This window comes from Ammospiza nelsoni, chromosome 1 (genome assembly GCF_027579445.1).
Source record: "Ammospiza nelsoni isolate bAmmNel1 chromosome 1, bAmmNel1.pri, whole genome shotgun sequence".
NCBI lineage: Eukaryota > Metazoa > Chordata > Aves > Passeriformes > Passerellidae > Ammospiza > Ammospiza nelsoni.
The window spans coordinates 71,901,947-71,915,350 of record NC_080633.1 but is presented as its reverse complement, the minus strand read 5'-3'; the positions used below and the strand labels follow the sequence as shown (position 1 = coordinate 71,915,350).

Genomic DNA, 13,404 nt, shown 5'->3' with positions numbered 1-13,404 from the left:
AGAGCTGTGGTGCACACCCACCCAACTGGCTCCAAGGACCCAAACCACTGTAACTGGCACTTGGGATCTGACCAAAACAGTGGCACAGCCCCAGTTGGTTCAACCCCACACCTAACCTAAGAGCTAAGTTGCAGTGTGAACAGCATGGCCTTTGCAAATTGTTGACAATATACTAAATTTTAAGGTGAAGAATTTACATTGATTACAAACTCCCTTTTCTCCTCCAGGCAAATCTGAGAAGGAGCTAGTTCCAAGTTGGTTTCTGGTTACTTGTCAGTCTAAACAGAAATAAGTTTCCATCCTTGGACAAAGTCAAATTAAGATTGCTAATATCTCCTAAGGTCTTTTCAGAAATCAAATAATTTCAGCCTCTCACTCCTGAGTCTGTGATCAGACCAAAAAAAGTACAGTGACATTGTACTTCCTCTGAAGACTTCATGCACCTTATGCTACACTTGACAGAGACAGCTCTGTGGCCTACAGACCATACCACTGTGTCTTACTAAGTCAGACTGTCTTCCTGCATTTCTAGAAATGGCTCTGATGTGCAATATCTTCCATAACATGAATTACAAATCTTAGTTAAAAAGTCATATTCCTAGTTCATGATACAGCTAATACTGACTTTCAAACTGAAAAGAAACATGAAGTGTTGCTTTCTGAAAACCACTCAGAATATTTATTACATCCTGAAAAAAAGCCCAGCTAAAGCTGTTAATTACATTGATATCTGTCAAGAGCTGTTACCTTTGGTTTGAGTGAAAGACCATAGTGCTGCAGTGCTTCTTGTTCCATATTTATCCACACAAACATCAAACCAAACAGTGCCAGTGGAAAAAGAGCTTCATATCTGAAAAGTAATGTAATAATCATAGTAAGTGCAGTTGCTGACAACTAATTAACATCAAATGCTGACATGTTTCTTTGCTTTTTTCTTCACACAAAGAATATACCAAAACCTAGTGGCATTCTCTCCCTTCTTTCCCCATTTCCAAATACCCACAGTGGGTTGAATTTTAAAGCCATAAAGTAGTTAAATGGCAAAATTAGAAGAAACAGTTTGCTTCAGCTTTGTCATGTTTTGCATTTTTTTTTGTTCAATGGCTGCCACAATGTTGGATGAATGCCTTTTTTAATTATAACAAAACTGGAATAAAGTTAAAAGAAACAGGAAAAAACGTGTTTGACATTACTTTTGTGCAAAAGGGAAAATTTCTCAGTGAGAGCCACTTGGAATGGAGGGGTTACAGTTCAACTTCAACAGCAGCTAGAGACTGTGTCTCTTTAGGACCTATCACACAAACTCATTATGGTGATCTCAGTTTTGTTCTAAGGAAAAACACATCTGTACAATAAACGGAGCACTACATTTCACTTCAGTGAAATGCTCTTTTCTTCACTGTATTCCAATCCCTCACAACAGCAGCATCAAGTCACACACCATGGCCACTAAGCTGTTCTAGCTCCACCCCCAATCTCTGGGTACTTCTGGCTCCTACAGCACTCAAATTCCAAACTATGAATGTATTTATGTGAGAGATTAATACCCCCAGAAAACATAAGAGTGTAAACTGAAATTGGATAACATTTAGTTTCTCCAGTTGCACTTCATGGTACCTCCCAGGTTTTTTTCTTTCAGGATAAAACTGTAATACCGATACTGACAAGACTGTAAATGTTTCCCTTTTTATTTTTTCCTTCTTAGACAAATATCTGTTGAAAAAACAAGGAAATCACTGCAGTCAATCTTGGTATTGTTACTGTTGGGCTACAAAGCAACTTCAAACTGGAACAAAAATATTTGAATAGACATTTCCACTTTAATTATCAGAACCACAAGCAGCTAAACATGAAGATGAAACAGTTATGCTGTCAGCAATACAAACACTACAGCCCTTATAATGGCGTACACTTGCCTTCAGATGAAATGCCTTCGACAGAGTTGGTGACAAGTGGTTGCATGCAGCCATGCTCTTGGGCTGGCTTCAGTGTTTCCACTTAACCCCCCTAGAGAGGTGCTGCAATTTCCCAGGCAATGTGCTGGGTTATCAGTACATGATAGAAGAGTGGACTGAGGAGAGAAACACTGGACACTTTTGGCACCAGTGCCTTGGGTTTTGTTTTCTCTTTTAAGAACCGCTCCAAAATTTTTTCATCTATTTGGACATTGTAGGAAGGCAGCAGAGAGCTGTCAGCATTTACGTGGCCTGGTGCAGGGCCAAAATACAAAGAGGGAGATTGCCAGCCGCAGAGAGAACAACATTCCTGCTTTATACAGTAGCCAGCACAGGCTAAGAAGGTTGAGTGTAAGAATGTATGCGCAGTCAGGAGTAACATTAGGATCAAAATCTTAATGGGGAAGTGGGAGGAAGGGGAGGCAGAAGACTGGAGAAAAAAAAATAGGAGATGCTTCAACTAAAATGAGAGTATCCACAGGAGGCAGCTGTTGCAAAATGTCTGCTGGAATAAATGCCTTTATTCCACTTAATTTTCCAGTGTAATTAAATCCAGAGGATAAGTGGGAGGGGAGGCGGAAAGAACAGTTCCTATACTCCCCATTAATTATGCTCTTAAGAGCTACCAAGTCTGAGAAAAAAGAAAGGGCTGGCTGACACAGTGTTTTCTTCATTTAAAACAGCAGAGGAATTGACTTTTATCCAAAAAAAGCAAGGTCTAGTCTTTATGGGAAACAACATGCCTTTGAAAAAAAAATTACTTCCACAAAAATCTCTCAGAATGCAATTTTCCCTCATTTTAGGACTACCTGTTTCCTGGCACACATCATTTAAGCCATAACTAGACAGTAGTGCTGAGCAGCTGGGAGAGATGCTATTCCCTTTTGTTTGTGAGCAGAAAAGCACACATCAAAACAACAAAAGGCATAAACTAAACCAGACTTTCTTATTTTGGTGCAATTTTGTTTGAACACGCACCCTTCCAGCCACTGCCTTGTCTAGTTGAAAGGAATGTCAACAAACTGTGTTTATAATACAAGGAAGAATATGAAAGTTCCCCTGAATTTTTATTTAGCAAACTAAACAAGGAGATAAATGCTGGAAGCACATGTTACACCTTTAACAGAAATGTGCATGAGATGAAGCAGTTTCACATATAGTCCTGGATTTTCATGAGTAAAACCAACTGAAATAGAGTAAGAATGAAGTACCCTGTGCTGAGGAGCAGGTAGGTGGACATCAGGGAGAGCAATATGCTGAACAGTCTCTCAAAGAGAAACGTGGGGCTCAGTAGCAGCAACACTGGGGAAAAAACTGCAATAATAAGAAGAGATCCATCAGTCACAATGTGCAAAATGTTTCATCCTCAGTAACAAGACAACTTTCCTCAAATCTTGACATATTGTGTACAGAAATTCAATACAGATCATATATGACCCTCTATTTTCAAAAGTTACTTTTGCTAAAGATAATACAATGTTTGGAAAGTTTCACATTCATCAAAAGTAATTTCAGTTCTGTATCATTTTAATTCCCTGTCTTTCCACATCACAGCCTTTATAACTTCTCATGAACTGATGTTAACAAGTTTTTAAGATGACGCAGAAGCACTACCCTCGAATCCAATCAAACTTGACTATTTAATACTACTCTGATAACCAATTACCAAGGCCCCGAGGACCTCTGGCAGCTCAAAAACTGCAGAGACAAAGCCACTGCTCCACTGGATTAAAGCCCTAGGAAGGCATGGGTTGGAAGGAACCTTAAATATCACCTAGTTCCAAACCCCCTGCCATGGGCAGGGACACCTTCCACTAGGACCAGATTGCTCAGAGCCCCATTTGACCTGGCCTTCTCTCTTTTATAATTAGATTAGGAACTGGGCTTCTGGAAAAGTAAGTAAAGAGGCAGAAAAACCAGGAAAGATGGCCAGTGCTTGAAGAAGGGAAAGGGAGAAGGACAAGCACTGCTGTGATGTAATCTTTAAACCTGTTTTTTTTTAATATTAAAACTGCATGTTTATAAAAAGTATGCTGGCAAATAATATTAATGTGATCCTTCATTGCAGTATAGGAACTTGACATTACTGAATCATTCAAAGCTTGCATCAACTGTAAGTCAAAATTAATAATCACTCCAAGGAACACAAAAGATATGGAAAGTACTCCCTTGTGATTATCATCATTGTATCCATTAGTACCTATAGAGAACATATCAATCAAAGAAGTGAGGAGGTTTCTAACTCCTGTGGATCAGTATGTTTTATTTCCCAGCTTTCAGCCTTGGCCACTGCTACAATTACAGAATAAGTGATTTCAAGGGGCTCCAAAAAGGCCCAATTCAAGGAGGAACTCCAGGGACCTCACTGAAAGTCAGAACAGTTTGAAATAAAATTCAGCATGACAACTGGCCTCTGAATGATACTGAACATATCAGATGTGTAGCACTCTGACTGCTATCATAGATGAGAACAGATGAGTGGCTAGTAGGTGATTATTAGACTTCCTCTTCCATCTCTGATGCAATATATCAGATATTAATCATCAAAAGACCTGTAGGTTTCTGCCTGACCTACACAAACCTCTGTATATGACCCCTGCACACAGTTGTGACACCAATCTCCTCAAAATTTAGCAAGTTGCTATGCTAAATTCCCACAAATGAAAATTTTAAGACATAATATACATTCATTTAGAAATGTCTGCTAATATTAAGAAGGTTATGAAGAACATGGGAAGCACCTGAATTAATGTTACACCCCCTGGTTTTGCCTCTATGGTTGCAGTTAAGTACACTGTATGAACCATACAGTATTACAGCTAAAGCCACTTGGACACAGGCCTGCAGGAACCCAGCCATCACTAATTCATTTGCCTGGTTCCTCAAACACCACTCTTTCTCAAAAAAAAAAAAAAAAAAAAAAAGTAGGTCAAAGTTAAAATTTTAAGAGTTAGGCTTCATATTAATCAAGATAAACAGCTGAGAAGGGGGAAAATTCCCTAGAAAACTTCTGAAGTATGACTATTATTCTGACACAATAATAAAACAGTATTCTTATGAACAAATACTGTTAACTGTGTGTTTCTAGTTGTATAAACACACAGAGATGCAAAAAGAGTTCAGTAACAGTGCCATTCCTCCACAACTACGCAAAAGGACAAAGAGGAGTTGGACCACCTGTAATCCCACCAACCTTGGAAAAACTACAGTAGAGTTTGGTACTTTAATTCTTATGGTATCCCATTTGTGGTACACCCTGGCAACAAGGCAGGTGCTAGTTGTGGGTATAGTAATGACAAGTCATTTCTCTCCAACAGGACTATTGAGGGCATGTTGGACTCCTTAGTGTTTTACCTGCTTATTTCTGTGTTTAATTATGGAAAGCAATTTCAGCAAGTACACAAAGCTCCTATCTTGTATATCATATTCACTTAGAATGATTACTTCCAGTCTGAAAGACTTTGCTAAAATATTCAATACTATGGTGGCAGCAAGTAGATATTTTGAGTACCTACAGTTTACTTCACCCTTAGCTTTATTTTTATCATCACCCACAACAAAGAGAATTTCTAATATACTTTTTCCTCATAACTCTAAACCTCTTTGACTGCCTGAATCATCTCTTAGATGAAAAATGTTTCTCTTTCATCCTTACACAGGAGAGAAATATAACCTTTACACTCAACTCCTGCTCCAGTAAGCCAAGCAGGACTTCATCGATTTCATTGACTTTACAACTGTGAGAAATTCATCCACACAGAGATCCCCATTTAGTTTTAGCAAGCTACAAAGAGTTAGGAGAGCATGATGGAAAGGAAAAAGCTCCTAAGAAAAATGCATTACTAAGAAAGCACTGCTCACACACACTGATCACAATCACTGAACTTAATCTTGAATCTATTTGCTCAAACAGAAGCAGGATTGCTAAAACTGACATGATCTGCTTAAGTTAAAACAATGCCACCAGTACAGGAATGTACAAGACAATGAGCAAGTAGGTAGCATGGGCCACAGTTCTTTCATTGAGCTGTGTTTAATTTCCTAATCTTGAGTTGTAGCAAAAAGCTGCTATCCAACTTTATATGGGATATGTTTAACTCTAAAACAAATCCCACATTTCAGATCACTCAGGGATAAACAATGCTCAACATTTTCTAATGGAGCCCTACAGAAATTACTTTATAACTGAAATATGGAAGGTATTGCTTCACTGTATTCCAGAAGTCCAGTAACAATTCCATTTGCTGTTTAATAACACTAAGATTTTTGAGTGGTGAAAAATTCATAGACTTACAAATTGTTCTTTTCTTTAATAATTAGATACTATCAGATACCAAAAATACACTATCATCATTATTTCACAGGTATTTTGCAAAGCAGCTCTCAAAATTACTTCCACATGAGTCACTGCCATCTGCTGCAGCTTCAAGTTTACATTGAATTACAGCAACAACCTTTGGTCATTTCCCTGTGTTCAACTGGATTGATGGCAGAACATCTCAGATCACCCATATCCATCACCAAGTGAAACAAAAAGGAATTTATACCATTATATCCCTAAAAGAGGTCTTCAAAATACTCAGAACACTCAAAATATAAAGCTATTTGTAAATCAAAGGTATTTGCATTTTATCACAAACTTACAAAGGAATAATATTTTAGAAGACTAACACATATCTCAAAATAACTCACTTAGGAAAGGAAACATACAGAAGAACTACCAGCAATCAGATAAAGGAAAAGAAGTCATTAATGAAAAAGTGACATCATCCCCCACCCAGTCCCAGACTCCACAAACTGCCAGCATAGAAGTTTGAGAGGGAAGATTTTCTTACCTAGTGTCATCCAGCTAATAATTTGATTCATTACAGGTAATCCCTGTTTGATCTTAAGGCTGTTATGGGTACTGCCCACAACATATGTCGAAAGTGCAACACTGAACATCTAGAAAGAAGAAATCGGGCAAAGAAACACAAAATTAATGTACGGATCTCTGCCATTCCATCCTAAATATGTAGGTATGCTTTAGAGTTGCATAAACACCTCATTTGAATCACCATAAGAACAGGAAGTCAAAGACAGTGTTGAAATGTATAACTTGATATAACCTACAATTACTGGCTTTTTAAAACTTCCATCTAGATTACTTTTTATTAGCATTTTTGTTATTTATTTGTGCTATTTTAGAATAGTATCCACAAGTGACCTGGACCACTGATTTGATATGCTCTGCTCCTTGTCAACAGTAATTATTTAAACACTCCTGCAAACCACAGAAAACACATGCCCCCAGTCCTTCAAGGGGCACCTGTCCTCAAACAGCAGCCACAAAGAACAAGCAGAGCCTTTGGCTTTGCTGCAGAATCAGGTACAGGGAGAAGGGGAAGGTTCCTGGAAGAAGTGAAGCAGCAGCAGAACAACTTAGAGGTGGCTTTTATGGGATGGAAAGAAGCTGCTGGGTTTTTTGCCCCCCAACCGAATTGACTGAACCACCTCAAGCAGAGCCCTCAGCCTTGCAGAAGTAGAAAAGTTGGAGAGGTTTTTTCTTTGACTAATTCAAGAGACACCATTCAGTCATCAAGTACGTGCAAAGAACCTTTTGAAAATTACCCCATGAGTCAGTTATTTTTGAAAGGTGACAATTATCCAAGGAAATGCTTGAGCCAAATTTTCAATTACTGCTATTTATTCACAACTCTGCAGTTCCACTAAAAGGCAAATCAAGCATGCACAGTACTTTGCAAACATGTGCTTTAAAACTGCATTACCAGATGTAATTGCAGTCGTGGCTTTTTAGTGCAACTACACCATTCACATCCATCACTGTGTACCATATGAATAGCTGCTATTTCCCTGCTAGACTGCAGTGATACCTACTGGGATCAGCCCAGATGATACATTTAGCACCAGCATTCTTTTTTGACAAGTTTCACAGGTGCTCAGTATCTGCTGCTTCTATTTCATTCCAAGCCACAAGAACATGTACCTTGTATTTCTCTGTGACATCAATAAACAAGGTCAAAACATTAGACATCCAAAAGCTCAGGCAATTTTAGACTTCTGATGTTTAATTTGGACACTTTTGCTGTATTCAGACCCTTTGACATATCTTATCAAGTTCTGTTTGGTGTCATGAGCTCTGGTAATTCCTCCGATATCCCCTAGACACTGGTGAAGTCACTTTGCACTAACTTTGTGTCACCCTCTGTAATATATCCTGTGCCTTGGAAGACTTGTGATGGCCTGGGAACATGAATAAGCACAAGGAACTGCTGCTAAATCTATGCCAGTGTCCAGGGAAGGGCTCAGCAGGTGCTTTTGAGAATCTGTGTTCGCATTTTAAGTAATGTTCAAATTGGTCTTGGCTTTCACCAACACCTCCAGGACTGAGGTGGAACTGAGCAGAAGTAACTTGGAGAGGCAAACTGAGCTAAGCTAAGAATCTGTCTCCCTTCATCCTTCACAACCCTCTCTGATGTTCAGAGACAATTCCTGAACAACTTAAGAGCAGGTCTCAGATACCCATACCTGCAGGTCATACTGCTACAAAGAAGAAACCAGCGGTGACACCTGCAGTCCCAACACTGCCAGCTGCTCTGGCTGGGAGCTCTCCTAAGCATCAAACATCTTAAGGACCCATAGGGAGAATGGCAGGAGGACCAGCATCATCAGCTGGGCACAGGCTGGTTGAAAACACCCCTCCTGTCCCCTGCTTCCACCAGAATGACATGGATTCCTACTGTTCACTTCTATTTTAAACAGCATGAAGATGTTGCTCTTAGGAACATGGTTTAGTGCTGATCTTGGCAGTGTTAGGTTAATGGTTAGACTTGATCTTACAAGTCTTTTCCAACCAAAATTATTCTATAATTCTAATTGAGAGGAGGAAACTAATCAACTGACCACCTTGGACACACATGAAGTCCAAGCATCCTGGGAATAATAACTTGGTTCAACATTATCAATCAATCAAAACAGCAAATTTTCAGTGGTGTGGCAGAAACTGGACACCATCTATGAAACAGATGGCAAAGAGAAGGCGGTGCTCTTTCCAGCAACAATTAGGTTATACAGTAAGCACTGCAGCAGTCTAGCTGATGGATTATGAATGGCTCCTGGTTTCATCATTACTAAAGCCTTAATGACCTCTCAGAGATCAGAGAATCAAACAATTGTTGAGGCTGGCTTAGGTTTAATTCACCAGTGACTCCAAACATTAAGTAACAGCGTTATCAGAGGAAGGCATAACCTCTGATGACTGCCTCCAAACACCACTTATGGGGAACTTGCAAAACCTACTTTTAAGAAATCCCTTGTCAGATGCAGAGCAGGAATCTGATTGAGTGTGCTTATCTATTTGAATGCCAGTGGCCTGATCACCATTTGTCACAGCAAAATAGGTATTTTCTCCTGACTAGGGGATTCATCTCACCTTCAAAACTGCCTGGGAGCTGTAATCAAAATTCAGGATCTCAAAATGAGCATTTTTGAAGATTACCCCTTCCTATTCCCACTGAAAGGTCCAACTCAAAGCAAAATATAAAAGTAGAATTAGGGAATTTCATTGACTAGAAAAACCAGTATTCTGACAAGCATTTTCCTTTTGTATTCCTGTACATTTCAAAGCAACTAAATGCAACCTAACCTCAAAACAAGATATCTATTTAGAAACACATAGAATACCTCTGTAATGTCCTTTTATCACTCTACATCTGAATAATCTCACCTCCCAATCCTTTCCTTACATGAAATGTGAATGGTGGATCCCATATTTTCCATTCCCAATTAAGGTACTGAAACAAAAGTCTAATAGGGACTAGTAATTAAATGTCACTACTGTAAAATATCTTCTGAGTAAGAGGCAATTTGAGGAACTTTATGATGATCTTAAAAGTTGGGAGAAAAATGAAGACGTTACTTCAGGAATAAGCAGGCAGAACATTTTCCTCTAATTAAGTATCACTCTGTGAGTGAATTTCCTGATTCTCTACATTTGCTCAAGAATAGTCTGGCATTACTTTTTCACTATAAACCAATTTCTTCATCATCATGAGATGCTGCAGCAGCTGTGTGGTGAGTTGAGGTTGGCCAGCCGCCTACTGGGCTGCTCCCTCACTTCCCCACCCAGGGTAAGTTTTTTCCAGCAAGAAATCCATTGCTGAGTGTATACTGGAAATTCGTGTTTTAAATGCTTAGGAAAGGAACTGACATCTCTTTTCCGCATGAAGGCTGAAAAAATTAAGAGACATCACACCATATTTGGCATGCATTCATGCTAAGCTACTAAAGCCACTTTAAGCATTCATTACTCTTTCCCTTCCTCTTTTCAACCAATCTGAGCTCCATACCTAAATCACTGATATAATGAGTGCATTGTTTTGCTCAGCAAGGAACTCCAGCACACACTTAAATCATAACAGATAAGGCTGTTCCTGAAATAAAACTATTATCTTGTAATAGGTTGAGATAAAAAAAAAGAAAAAAAGAGGACAGCAGGCATGCAAGGTATTATTAGAATCTTAAAGCTCTCTAGAACTTAATTAGCTCCAAGCATGAAAAAAACCTACCTATTTCACAAAGATATAATTCACCTGAAAGAAAACTTAACCAACAGAAAACCAGCTCAATGTCAATCTCACATTGTTCTTCTACAGCCAGAAACTAGAACTAGGTCAGCCCCCCAAACCAGCAAGCCCAAGTGTGCACATGCAACTACTGCAAAGGTCACTGCAAGTGATATACACAGACCAAAGGCAGAACAAGCTCTCCAAGCAGAGCATCAAAATCTATATGCACATTGATATATCAAGCAATATAATTATGGACAGGATGGGCTTTTGGGAACATAGCATGATGATATTTAAGTATGTGCACATGGTCCTCTTGAAATAGCCAAGGAGAAAACTCTTAGGAACAATCTTTTTTTTCTTGAAAACTGTGGCCTTGGTAGAAATATGTTCTTAGAAGGAAAGTAAAAATTTGCACATAAAAACCCTCTAACATTCAGAATTATTGAAAAGTAACAACTGACCTGATAAAAATATACTTTCAGATCTTCATTATCTCTGTACTTATTTTCACTTTTACAAAGAGATGTCAACAAGAATAAAGATATCAAGATGGTCAGCAAACCAGCTGCTGTTCTGCAAAAACAAACAAAAGAACAATAAAATCTCAGAAAACATAATCAAAAATTTCTTTTGCCACCGTACACTGTCTTGTTGCACTTGACATTCCACACCAGATTCAACCCCAGGAGCGTTTTGGGTTTCCTAATCTCTCCTGAATATTCAGTGCCTCCAGGTTCCTCTTGCATTATCTAGCCCTGCTTTCATCCCCACGTTTCCTTTCTATGCCTGAGCTGACTCAGGAGCTCCCTGCTCCTACCATACAAGTTTCATTAATGTACTAAAAAGCCCTGACTTGACAGTACCACTGCCCAAGAACAGAAACACCTATTTCTCACTGGCTTTTTGATTTCTCCCTCTTGTATCTTCTCCCCCAGTATCAACTTATCTGCAATATCCTGAAGCGTCACATTTACTTTTAATTGCTGCTTCAAACCTTTCCAGCTTCACAACTCCCTTGAAAAGTTTCAGACAAACACAGTGGTACAAAGGTAAAATGTTGTATCAGAAGAATAAACAGAAAGATACAGCCTGGGCAAGGTGAATATAAAGAGGTGTCGGAGAGGAAGATCTGTAGGTAATTTAATTCCATTTCGATTTCTAAGCTGTGCACATATATTCTAAAGAATAAAAAAGCTTCAGTTTGGACCAGCAGAAATACATATATATGTATATACAGCTGAGAGGCTGTAAGACAGTCAAGGCAAATGCTGAATATTTCTATGTGCTGAATATTTCTAATGTGCCCAAGGAATGAGACTAAGAAGGGTTTTCAAAGGTAGATTTAAAACAGTAGAAAATATTGAAGGAGAACGTCAATAATCTTGGAAATATCTGGGCTCATAATTCTACCTGCAATCACATATTGCTGCTCAAATCCCATATTTCACTGAGGACCAGGCATCCTGGCTCTGCTGAGGCATGACATCTTCTACCAGCCAGCAGGAGCCATTGCATCCTAGGGTCAATTCACTTTTTCTGCAGTAACTACAAAGAGACCATAAGCCAAACCCTTCAGGCCAACCACCTGGATTGCATCCAGATATGAGAGAATGCTCCTATGACCAAAGAGTGGCTCACAAGAGGAGAGGGACAGATAGAGATGTACTAGAAAAACAATAAAAAACAACAACTCTAGAAAATCAGACAAGCAATACCAGAAAAGAAGACTCGGCATAGAGAAGCAGAAGTGGAAAAAGAAGAGACACAGGAAACACAGAGGAAGAAGAGAGCTCTGCCTACCCTGTTTGTTTTATTTCCCTGAATATCTCATATCTCACAGAGCGCTATTCAAAGACAGACTATTCAAAATTGGATGGACAAATTCTGAAAGATGCCATCAAAAGTATATGGCTTTTAACTAAATTCTTCTTAATTTATGATAGTGCTGTTGACCATATTTACACCCCACTGAAGCTTCTCCTTTAATGATCTCCTTTATTTTCCTGTAAAATGTGCACATTTTTGTGTTGTGAGGAGTGTTTCCCTTGACAAGAAATTACAGAATAACATAAAGACCAAATGGATGTAGCAAAATAATTAAAAGTCTATTCTCACTCTTATTACTGAATAACTGGGGTCTCTATCATCATGTTATTTAAACTCTGACTTTCAACTCCTGTCTCAGCCAGCTTTCAGTAATGCAATTCCTCACAAATACCAAAAGGCAGCCTAAATTTTGAATCAAAGGGAGAATAAAAAATTTAAAGAACAAGATGAGATTCTTACACCAGAGGAATGTTTGGTTCTCTTCCTACAACAGGCATTAATGGAAATATTGCCAGGAGCACACACAGGAGAGTCCAGATCAATGCTTTTGTCTAAAAGAAGAAGGAGGTCATGTGGACAGACAATTGTCTACTCATAAAGAAATATTTCAGTGAACTGCTAACAGCTACTAGCATCTCCCATAAGCAAAGACCCTGCATCACCAAGGAGTAAAATTAGCTAAAAAAACCCCAAACAAACAAACAAAGAACCAAAGAGGCCATGGCGTCATCGGTATTACAGAGCTTCAATTTAATAGAGAAAAGAATTTCATTTATATAGCTGTCAAAATCCTATCAAAGACAATGATAATTAAAGCCAAGTTTACACTTATAAGCACTTTCTCAAAGTGCGGCCTTCACACATTGCAGGCACCAGAAATCTGACAAGTGGCCTTCTAGAAGGAAGGCATAAAACTAATACCTCAGAAGGATACAGCAGTTAATTCATCAGCATGGAGAGAGAATACAGTAACATTATCCAGTCTTTGCATCTATATGCCATTTAGCCACCATTATCAATTAAGTAGTTCCTGAAACTCTTTGCTAGGATGA

The 13,404-nt window shown here is 38.8% G+C and overlaps 1 protein-coding gene across 7 annotated transcripts in view; it reads right to left on the bottom strand.

The window, feature by feature from the left end:
- Positions 1-13,404, bottom strand: part of PIGN (phosphatidylinositol glycan anchor biosynthesis class N) — a 91,113-nt gene that overhangs the window by 19,275 nt on the left and 58,434 nt on the right. For all 7 annotated transcript variants that reach the window (XR_009418309.1, XR_009418308.1, XM_059470582.1 and 4 more), the window contains 5 exons: positions 12,812-12,903; positions 10,987-11,098; positions 6,791-6,899; positions 3,167-3,269; positions 748-850 (listed from right to left, as the gene is read on the bottom strand). Coding sequence is in view for 5 of the 7 variants with exons in the window: in XM_059470582.1 (XP_059326565.1) it covers positions 748-850; positions 3,167-3,269; positions 6,791-6,899; positions 10,987-11,098; positions 12,812-12,903 (519 nt within the window). In the remaining 2 variants the exon portion in view is untranslated. The remainder of the gene's footprint in view (positions 1-747; positions 851-3,166; positions 3,270-6,790; positions 6,900-10,986; positions 11,099-12,811; positions 12,904-13,404) is intronic.